The sequence below is a fragment of the Cupressus sempervirens genome, chromosome 6 (assembly GCF_028749045.1).
Source record: "Cupressus sempervirens isolate cs-2001-9-10 chromosome 6, ASM2874904v1, whole genome shotgun sequence".
Lineage (NCBI taxonomy): Eukaryota > Viridiplantae > Streptophyta > Pinopsida > Cupressales > Cupressaceae > Cupressus > Cupressus sempervirens.
In genome coordinates, this window is record NC_143123.1 from 101,270,636 (window position 1) to 101,282,128 (window position 11,493).

General features: G+C 33.6%; 1 protein-coding gene across 1 annotated transcript; it reads left to right on the forward strand.

Annotated features, from left to right (window-relative positions):
- Nucleotides 1-683: 683 nt before the first annotated feature.
- LOC149551439 (uncharacterized) lies at nucleotides 684-2,010 on the forward strand. Its single transcript, XM_089789687.1, has 2 exons — nucleotides 684-1,077; nucleotides 1,727-2,010. Exon 1 carries the CDS (start codon nucleotides 721-723, stop codon nucleotides 1,036-1,038), a length of 318 nt encoding a protein of 105 aa, XP_089645813.1. The 5' UTR covers nucleotides 684-720; the 3' UTR covers nucleotides 1,039-1,077; nucleotides 1,727-2,010.
- The last annotated feature ends 9,483 nt before the right edge of the window (nucleotides 2,011-11,493 follow it).

The following is an 11,493-nucleotide window of genomic DNA, read 5'->3' on the forward strand; positions in this document are numbered from 1 at the left end:
ACATTTAAAATTTCTTACATTTACTATTGAAAATGACTTAAAATCTGTGATATGATGTTTGATGATGTGGTCATGAAACTTTAGTTATAAGCATTAGACTAGCAGAAAAATTTATAGATAATATTTGGAATTTTCTATATAAGATTTTAAGAAGTGCAAGTTAAGACACTCCACTATTAAATTATCTCTTCAAATAGTGAACATAGACAAAAATGTTTAATTAACCTATTACCTATTATTAAAACTTTTTATTGATTTCTAAACTATAGAAAAAATTGAAAGATTCACATCTTCCCAAAACCATGTGTGCATTTAAAGTTGAAATTCAATTAAGAAAAAAGCTAAATTATGAAATGGATCTTAAAATTAATTCAAATTGCCTTAAAAAGTAAAATAAAAAAAATTTAAAATTGAAATTCATAATTTCCGATCCAGAAAAGGAAAAGGCGATCGTAACAAACTAACCAAATTAGCTGCAGCTACGAGGAAACTGAAATGCATGTTTAAAGCGGCGCTCAACAAAATTTTGTCTGATCATTGAAATCAACAATTCCTAATCGTAAATGACACGCGTTTTCCCAGTAAAACACTCAAAAGTAACTGTGTCAATATTTTTTTCACTCTCCTCTTCTCTTAAAATTTTGGCTATAAATTCCCTTCCCCGCTCCATTTGCCTTGTCCTGCATTTTCTGTTGCTTTTATTCTGAAGATTTGCCCGCCATGGCCAAATACGAGGCGCTTCTTTTTCTATTCATCACGATGCTGCTGTTTTCAGTTGCGTGGAGCTGCGCAAAGGCAAACGGGCCACTTACAAAGGAGCCTTCTAATGCATATTTGCCGCTTTTCCCCAATTCGCTATTACCGATCCTCATTCCGTACTGGTTACTGTCGCTGATCATCATTTTCTACGCGGTCTTTCTTGTGCTGACCCAGCCTTTAGGCGCTTCGCCTAGGTCATTTTCGCTGCTCGTCAATCTGCACTACTTATTTTCGTTGTTGCTCCTTGTGGACATCTGCACAATCATGTTCTCCTCTTAAGACATCTCATCGTCGCTGCATTGTTCCTAAAGTGTCCAGGTAAGCTGTCACTGCTCTACTTTGAAAGGTTTAAGCACTGTTTTATAGTAAGCTTGCGTATTTTCTATCTAGTTTGAAATATTTAAGCACAGTTTGATAAATACTAGTGTCGCTGTGCTAGTTTGAAGTTTTCAAACATAGCTTTATGGTTAATTTATGTATTTTCTTTTTGATCTAGTTGCGAAGATTTAAATATAGTTTATAAATACTGTCGCTGCACTAGTTTGAAAGGTTGAAGACAGTTTTATCGTAGATCTATGTACTTTTCCTTCCTCGTCTAGTTTGAAAAGGTTTGAACATGTCGCTTTATAGTAAATTTATTTATTTTCCCTTTGTCGTTAGTCCTAAAACTTTAAACAGAGCTATGTAAATACTGGCACTGCGCTTTTCTGAGAGGCCTGAAGACAGTTTTATAAATTTATGCATTTTTAATCATCTATGAAAGTTTTACATACAGCTTTATTAATACTGACACACCGCTATTTTGAAAGCTTTAAGCACAGATTTATAGTAATTTGTGTAAATTTTATTTGGTTCGAAAGCTTTGACCACGGTTTTATAGTAACTTCATGTATTTTTCATCTAATTTGAAGGTTTGAAAACATTTTACAGTTAATTTATACTTATTCTTGTTTATTTTTTTGTGCAGGTGATGATTTGCTATGAAGTGCTCTAAACATTGGTTAGTCGCCGTATTTTGTTGTCTTTGAACGTTTTTTTTTTGCTTCAGAATTCAAAAGGTCCACCCTTTTTTACCTTAAAATCCATACAATACCACAATAAAAGTTGTCTCGGGGTGTTAAATTTCTGTAATAGTCCCAACTAAAATGGAGATGAGCTCTGTTATTACATTGACTGCATTGTTAGTGGAGTTTTCGCCCCACCGATATTCCGCAAGTGAAACTATCAAGATTGTATAAGATTTTTGTAATTAAAAAAAGTTAATAAACACAAAATTAAATAGTAAAAACAAAATTATAAACAAATTCATTTATAATTCGAACACAATTTCGGTAGCTATTGAAGTCGATAATAAGTTTTTCAAAGTTCAAAATTTGAATAAGGTGGACTAAGTCAAATGTTTTTTCTATAGAAATTTTAGAGTATGAAGGTGGATAGTTTGTGCTATTTGACCTACTTTTTCGATAGAGATAACTCGTGTTTGATAAAGTTTACCTGAATCAATAAAAAGTGGATGAAATAAATTAGAACAGTTTTTCCCTATTATTAACAGGCGGCGAATATATTTTTAGTGTGAAATTCTATGTAAGAGCTATCCTAGTAATGCTATGTGAAAACCGCTGCACTTATCTCAGTTTAATACTAGCTTATATAGACCTATATATATATATATCTATTACACCGAGAGTAATCATTCTCGAGGTGCCTATTTTCATTTAATCCCAAAGTTATTTTAATCACAGTTGGGATTTATGAAAATGAAAATAGTTGCCTCGAGAACGATTACTCTTGGCGTAATATATATATAGGTATATATAGTTAGCATTAGGGTTAGGGCTAGGGTTATAGTTAGGGTTAGGTTTAGAATTAGAGTTAGGGTTAGTTTTATATTTAGAGTTAGGGTTGTATATAGAGTTACAGCAGGGTTAAGGTTAGGGTAAGGGTTTGAGTTGGGGTTAAGGTTAGGGTTAGAGTTAGGGTTAGCATTAGGTTAGGGTTAAGGTTAGGGTTAGAGTTTTGAGTCAAGGTTAAGGTTAAGTTTAGGATTAGAGTTAGGCTTAGGGTTAGAGATAGCTATAGAGAAAGGGGTAGGGTTAGGTTTAATGTTAAAATATGAGTTAGCCTAGTTAGGGTTATAGTTTGAGTTAGGGGTAGACAGAGCATAGGAATTATGGTTAGGATTAGGGTTAAATTTAGGGTTTGAGTTTGAGTCAGGGTTTTAGTTAGGGTTAGGGTTAGAGTTTTGAGTCAGGGTTAAGGTTAGCATTAGGATTACCATTACAATTAGGGTTGAAGTCCAATTACAGTAGAGTAAGATTTAAGGCTACAATTAAAGGTAGGGGTAGTGTTATAGTTATAGTTAGGTTTAGTGTTGGACTTAGAGAAAGGCTTAGGCTTAAGGTTATTGGTAGGATTACATTTATATATAGAGTTGGGTATAATATTAAATTCCAATTATGGTAGAGTTAGATTAACGGTTAGAGTTAGGGGTAGGGTTATATATAGAGCTACATAAGGGTTAAGGTTAGGGTACGAGTTTGAGTCAGGGTTAAGGTTAGAGTTAAAGGTAGTGTTAGGGTTTCAATCAACGTTAAATTTAGGGTTAGGGATAGGGTTAGAGTCTGATTATGGTAGAGTTAGATTTAGAGTTAGAGTTAGATTTAGGGTTAGAGTTAGGGGTAGGGGTAGGGTTAAGGTTAGGGTTAGTGTTAGGATTAGAGTTAGGGTTAGGTTAGGATTAGAGTTAGGATAAGGGTTAGGGTTAGAGATAGGGGTAAAGAAATGATTACAATAAGGGTTAGGGTTAGGGTCAGCGTTAAGGTTAGGATGACAGTTAGGGCTAGGGTTAGAGTTAGGGGTAGGGGTAGAGTTAAGGTTAGGGTTAGGGTTAGGATTAGAGATAGGGGTAAAGAAATGGTTAGGATAAGGGTTACGGTTAGGGTTAGGGTTAAGATTAGGATCACAATTAGGGTTAGAGTAAGGGTTAGAGTTAGGGGTAGGGGTAGGGTTAAGGTTAGGGTTAGAGATAGGGGTAAAGAAATGGTTAGGATGAGGGTTATGATTAGGGTTAGAGTTAGGGTTAAGATTAGGATCACAATTAGGGTTAGAGATATGGGTAGAGAAAGGGTTAGGGTTAGGGTTAGGGTCAAGGTTAGGGTTCAGTTTACTATTAGAATATAAGTTAACATTAGGGTCTAAGTTATAATTAGGGTTATAGTTTGAGTTAGGAGTAGATAAAGCATTAGAATTATGGTTAGGGTTAGGGTTAGGGGATAAAGTAGGACTGTGGTTAAGAGTTACATTTAGTGTTCCATGTAGAGTTACATTTAGGAAGGAATCTTGTTCTCATTAGACAGGCCTCTTAGCATAATGGAGCAATATAAGGATTACAATGTTCCTTAAGTAGTTTTATAATTTTATCAGTTAGGTTTATAAATAGACCATTGGTTAATGTTAATTATATTTAGGGTTAGAGTTAGGGGTAGGGGTAGGGTTAAGGTTAAGGTTAGTATTAGGATTATAGTTACGGTTAGGGGAGGATTAGAGTTAGGGTTAGCCTTAAGGTTAGGGTTAGAGATAGGGGTAAATAAAGGGTTAGGATTAGGGGTAGGTTTAGGGTTAGGGTAAAGGTGAGGGTTAGGTTTAGTGTTAAAATATAAGTTAGGTTAGAATTTAAGTTACAAATAGGATTATAGTTTGAGTTAGGGGTAGACAAAGCATTAGAATTATGGTTAGGGTTAAGGTTAGGGGAGAAAGTAGGACTGTGATTAGAGTTACAATTAATGTTGCATTTACAATTATATCTAGGAGGGGTAGCTTGTTGTCGTTAGACATGCCTCTTGGAATTAAAGAGCAATATAAGGATTACAATGTTCCTTAAGTAATTTTATAATTTTATTAGTTACATTTATAAATAGACCATTGGTTAATGTTAATTATGCTTAGCATGAATAGTGTAGCTAGAAACACAAAGGTCAAGGAAAACATTCCAAATATCTACAAGTATAGTCGAGAAGAATTTGAGCTAAAAAGTTAAATCATTTATTTATTATTCTGATACATAGATGAAAGGAGAACTATATCTCATAATACAATTATTTTGATGAAGTAATAACTGAAAAAATGAAAGATGAGAAATCATCATATGGACCATGTATAGAGTTCTCCATAATGATGTAAGTACATAACATATTCTTCAGAGATTAAAATCATATTACGACCTTTGTTTGTAATGTGATCATCATAGATCTCTTTCATCATGGGTGGAAATGCATCTACTTTTGCGGAAGTGTTGCATACATATTTGGCAACATCTTCCATCTTCATTATCTCTATCTCTTGTACATGATCAATTGATAAAGATGCATTCTCAAGTGCTTTTACCATAGTTGCACAACATTGTTTAATTATTCATGCACACTTCTGAAACTCTGTCTCAAAAAAATGATTTGATCCTACAAAAGAAGTTGGGCTTATGTTGAGAATGCTTGATTGTCTATCAGAGGCTGCCATGCCTAAAACAAATCATGGAAAACAATTTAGTAAGCATTAGCACCAATAAAAAAGAATAATAAATGCATAGTTAATGAGAGGGACATAAATTTTATATCAATAATGGTTTTGAAAAAACATAATAGGTCACTTAGTATAAAAACCTAATTGTATTAGAATTGGTAATGAAATTTTGGGTATGGAAACATGGTAATATTATAACCTTTGAAGGATAGTGAAGAATATACAAACATACTTTTCAAATATTGAATAGCAATGTATTGGCTGAAAGTCATGAAGCATAATCATTTTGATTTATTTCAATCAAAGGTGGTCTTTATAATTTGAATTAATGTTATAGCTACCTTAATTTGAGCACCCAATTGATGATCATAGTTAAAATTAGAAATTGGAGAATTAGTACAATTAAATTTCAGCGTAATTGTACTTGCAACCATTAAAAAGTGCAAATAATAAGGTTATAATGTTGCATTGTGCATATCCAATTATAGTTTTCATTAATTATGGAATATAAACTATCAATGTAATAATAAGAATAACAACATAATAGTTCACGATGATAATAACATAATGTAGTAGAAAAAATAAATCTTTATTATTAAATAGTTTGTTTGAAAACATCAATGATTTTCAAGACTTCTCAATCTACATTCTTCTACTTTTCTCTTTGAAAGGTTTTTCCCACTTTTCATTTTCTCATAGTGGTCGTATGTAAATGGTGGCATTATCCTCAAAGCTTCTAGTGACTTAACACAAGATATGGCCACAAATGTCAATCTTGCTCTTTCTCTTGGACCTATGTCAATTGTGGCTTTTGAAAGAGTTAGCCCTTGAGATTTGTGAATAGTCAATGCCCATGCCAACCTCAATGGTAGTTGGAAGATCCTACCCCTCTGAAATGGAGCTATTGGTATTATGTTTGGATGATGATCATCAAATGGTACTCCAGAATAATTATCGAATTCAACTGTAACATATGCTAGTGGCTCAGGTGGAGCAGTTCCTGGTTTGTAGACAATATTTCTGATATATCCCAATGATCCATTCACAAGACTAGCTTTTATCCATAGATTTGTAGTCAACACTACTCTTGCATTATGACTAATCAATAACTCTGTTTCAAGTTCCTCACCTTATAAATCTTCATTTCTATTACCATTCGTTGACTTGGTTACAAGGCTGCATGCAACTGGATGTCTTAAAGAATACAACATCCTCATGTTATGTTTATGAACATTTTCATTTGTAGAGAATAAATGCACTACCTTATCAAAGTCATCATTGCTTGCAACATCTAATCTTATAGGTGTTCTTGTCATGAGCAAGTTCCAGTCATCTATTTGTGGATTCACATCTCTGACATTTGTGAGAAGCTGACGAAATCTTTGTTGTTGGATATTTTCTCCATCTTGCCTAAATACTATCTAGTGTAACCACTATCTTGAATTCCTGCCATAATAACTTTTCCCACCTGTTGCTATCATATGCTGGTCTATCATTAACCAGAGGTAATTGCCCCAAATCACAAACTAAAATAATAGACACCTGAAAGATAGTTGCAAAATTTTAATTTATGTACATAAAGTAAAATCAAAAGATATAAATTCTATATGACCAATGTTAATAAGAATTGAGAGACATTAATAACACCATGTGTTGTAAGGAAGGGGATACCTCCAAAGCTTATGTCTGCTTTATGTGGGAAGGCTTGTCTAAGTCGACTATCTATATTTTCTAGCATATTCTGGCCAATGAAGCTCATTTCATCAATCAAAATATATTTGATATTTTCCATCTCTTATTGAAAGCTTGAAATTCTTGTTCCTTATAATTGGGCAAAATCTATAATTGGAATCTGCAACTTTGAATGAATGGTAGATGCTCCTATATTGAAAGCTGCAACTCCAGTTGGTGCAAGCAATAGAAGTGGAGAAGGATTTGTCATTGATGCCATCTGAAGAGATTGATTGATGGCACCAATTAGATAAGACTTTCCCGTTCCTGCTGTTCCTTGAATTATCATAAATAAAGGATTTTGCACTTGATTGGTATGGTAGTGTGTTAGAATAATGTCAACTACCTTTTGTTGCTTGTGACTGAGAGCTGTAAAGTTGATGCATTGTGGAATGTCGTCATACATAAGACATCCATGCTTTTTCATTTCAGGTATGAAATTTATTGCTCGGATTGTCTCCTCTTCAGTTTGATATTGACTGGACCAATTTGTATTTCTATCAATATCTCTCCTTCCCAACATGTCAATTTTAGAAATTGGCATATGTTGACCACGGTGTAACCCAGATATTATTTCCCACTCATGTTCTGTAGTATTTTCCTGAATGGCTCTGTTATCTTCCATCTCTAAATCAGTTGAAGGTTCATCATTTTGTGCATGTTCTTGCCTTTGGACATGCCAAGGATTATAGTTGAATGAGTCCCAATTTGCTACTATAGTATCATCATTATAACTAATGTCTCTGTCAACATTACGAAAAGGTTTGTATAGTATCAACTCAGAAAAACAAAAGTCCACCCATTTATTAGAATCTTGCGAAGGAATAGTAAAATACCTAGGGAAAACTCTAACAATAGCTGCTTTCTTTCTTGGGTTCCATTTATTATCTCCTCTTCTTTTGGGATTATATAACCAGGACCTTGCTACATCAATCAAACTAATACCTTCCATAGAAAGTGGTCTTATTTTATAACCATCAACAAAAGATTTTGTGAGTTCTTCCTCATTTCCATCATCATTGATTACCATAGGTTTGAAAACTTCACGTGAGACGTTTAGATTAACAAACTTTCTGCTGCACTCCACCAATGGAAGTTGTAATAACATATGACACGTTTCTTGAGCTCCAATATCTCTTTCTATAACCGTCTCAGTTAAAAGCTTTCTATATGCCCATGATGCTAAATCATCAGAATTTTCAAGATTTGAAAGATGCATCAACATTTGTTGATATGTTTCAGAACTTTTCTCTGCTTTTGTTGCATACTTTGCAATATATTTGATAACTGCATGTCTTGAAAGGACAGGTTGCCAATCAACATTGGCCCTCCACAATTGTAGTATGTACCGATTGTGTGTATTAACTCTATCATCATTTCTTGCTGGTTCAAATTTTCTCTCACCCGAATCTGCATCTGTGTATAACTTTGACCCATCCAAATTTAATTTCCAAGGAGCATTTTACCTGAAACATTGATGAATAGATATATTGTCAATCCAACTTGTTGAAAACGGTGAAATAGATAATTTAGATATAAGTTTTTTTGAATTTGATTAACCTGTAAACCATGCGTCCTCTTTTTTTATGAAGGCATGCTCCCTCCTTACATACCATGTGTCTTTCAACACAATTGAGTATCTGTTCATAATCTTGATCTATATCCATCTCAGCGAGTTGTGTTGTATTCTTCAGGCATGGATGCTGACCAAAATTCTAGAAGACCTAAAAATGATAATTTATATATTATTCTATTGGATAGAGGTGAGAAACATATAATAATATTTAATTGATTTATAATATGAAACTTACATGTATATTTCTTTGATGTGGATCATGTCTAGGATTCCATGCATGAATAATGGAGTCAAAATATCTTTCTGCACTTTTTTGTTCATCCTCATTTGACCAATTAATAGTGTCCATATTTGGTGCCCCTTCAAGCCATAAGAAGCCGTGAACATGAGGTGAACCACGATGTTGCCACTCATATCTACACCAAAAGTCCTTTACTTTCATACCTTTTTCAAGTATTTCTTTCCAAAACATTGTATTCCTTAAGTGCATGTAATAAGTGACTATATGTGGATAGTCAATGATATTCTTCCTTCTCCATTTTTTAGCCTCTCGTGGATTAGTAGGTGGTGTACCAGGCATTAGTGCATGTAAATCAGGCCATTGCATATCAGCTGCACTTAATGTAAAGAAAATCGTAGGTGTGCCAAGCTGGTCAAGCAAGTTAGTTAATTCTGCTTTATTTTTTGCCCAATATGACCTTGTTCCTCTTAGACTTGTTCTGAACCGCATTAGCCTATCTGCGAGATTATTAGATGGCATATTCTCCATATGTTCACGCAATTCATTAATAGTAATTGGCATTTCATGAAAGATCCTTTTTACAAAAATAGATGCTGAACTTTGCGCGTGATGTCTCATTACCATGTTCTGTGCAAAATACCTAAACCGTGGATGTTTTCCAAAGTGGTGATTCTTGTATTTGATCAAATGCTTTACAAATTTATGCAAGTATACTCAATTCATTCTAGGCTCTAACCAATCACAACTTCCATCTAGAAATAATATTGGGAAAGCCATATCCAACAACCTAGATGTGACATACTCATTGATAGGTGATGCACCTATAGATGGCCGCTCAATTAAAGTAGAGGGAACGACATCAGGATTATTAACCCATGCATGAATTAATTCCATTTCCCTCTGAGCATTAGGTGGCCTTGAAGCCATAGAGTTTGTGTGCTCAATTATATTACCTTCATCTGTCTCCATGAGAGGACCTAGGAATACAACTTCATTTGCATCTGAATCAAACTCCATGTGCACCGTCTTTAATCTATGAAAAATATTCTCATCCGTATTTGTAGGCAAGTCATTAAGAGCACTTTCATCTATCTTGACATCTGCATAGAATTTATCATTTTCAACTTTGTATTTCAATGCTGTATAGACACGATCCCTGTTCACAGTAAAATTATATTGTGTACCATGTTGATCCCTTCTTCGAACAATAATGATTGGTAAATGATCAATTGTGTGTGGCAAGACTTTTGATAGCTATTCAACATGCTGGGGAAAACTAATGGTATGTACTTTATACTTATACTGACCACCAGTTGCATTTGTAACTTGCAATATAGGGTTTAAATGTGCAATCAACATCTCTTCAATCTGAGTTAAATTTGCAAGCTCTGGTGGTTGACATCCAGGATCCATATTATTTGCAGATGAAAACCTGTGAATTCCTGTCTCTTGACAACACCTATTGCATATTGGACCCTCACTGGTGCGATATACTTTCATTCCTACATACGACTCCTAACAAACATAACACATATTTGGTGTTTTCAAACTATCTATCTGATATCTAAACTGCATTTGGAATCTTCTAAATTCGGACTGAAGCATACCATTTGGGTTGGGCATGTTTTCTGTATCATTTTGAAGCGTACCATTTGGGTTGGTCATGTTTTCTCTATCATTTTGCAACTCTAAATCAACATGTATGTGACTTCCATGTTGTGGTGTTTCTGGTACACGTTCTATGGGTGGTGAGTGTCCATTTTCAATATTTAGTTGATTATTTGTATTTGGAGGATGGTCATATATGTGGCTTGGTTCTGTGTGATGATGTTGAACTCGGTAGCTTTGTGAATTTTTAGGAAGGACCCTCTTAGAAGTACATCGACGATGGTTTTTGTCTACATTTTGTAGATCTCAATTTTTAGTTTCCAGTTGTTCAACTGCTATTTCTGCACTTCTTCTGGCATATCTTCACCTGCTCCCTTGATTTTCTATTACTCTTCGTTGTTCTCTTTCAAGTTTTGTTTGTTGTTGTTGTTGACATCTATGATATTCTCTACGATACTCTTTTTGATATTGTCTTTGGTATTCTCTCCTTTCCTCCTCCGTCTCAAAATTCAACCTAGGTCTCACCATAGCTAGTAGGAAAAAAACATTAATGAAGTAACATTTATTTATATATACATGAGAAATATTTAACCAATAAATATTATTAAATTTATCTATGCATAAAAATTATATTTTAATGTTTGAAAATGGCGGCATTGCCTTCCACATTTCAAACATTAAACTAATTTATGAATAAAATATATTTGAATAAAAGAATTAGCAATATAATATAAGAAAAATGATGGGAGTACCTTCCACTTTTGAAACATTATTTATGGATAAAAATTACATTGTAATATTGTAGGAAAAAATTGCATTATAATATTCTACAAAAAAATTACATTTTAATGTTTGAAAATGGCGGCGTTGCCTTCCACATTTCAAACATTAAACTAATTTATGCATAAAATATATTTGAATAAAAGGGTTAAATAGAATTAATATGTAAACAGTAATGTAAATGAAAATACTATTGTAAATATAAATATTATTGAAAATCAAAATAGTACTGTAAACAAAAGGACTATTATAAATGAAAATAATACATCCATTAACCGAGTGT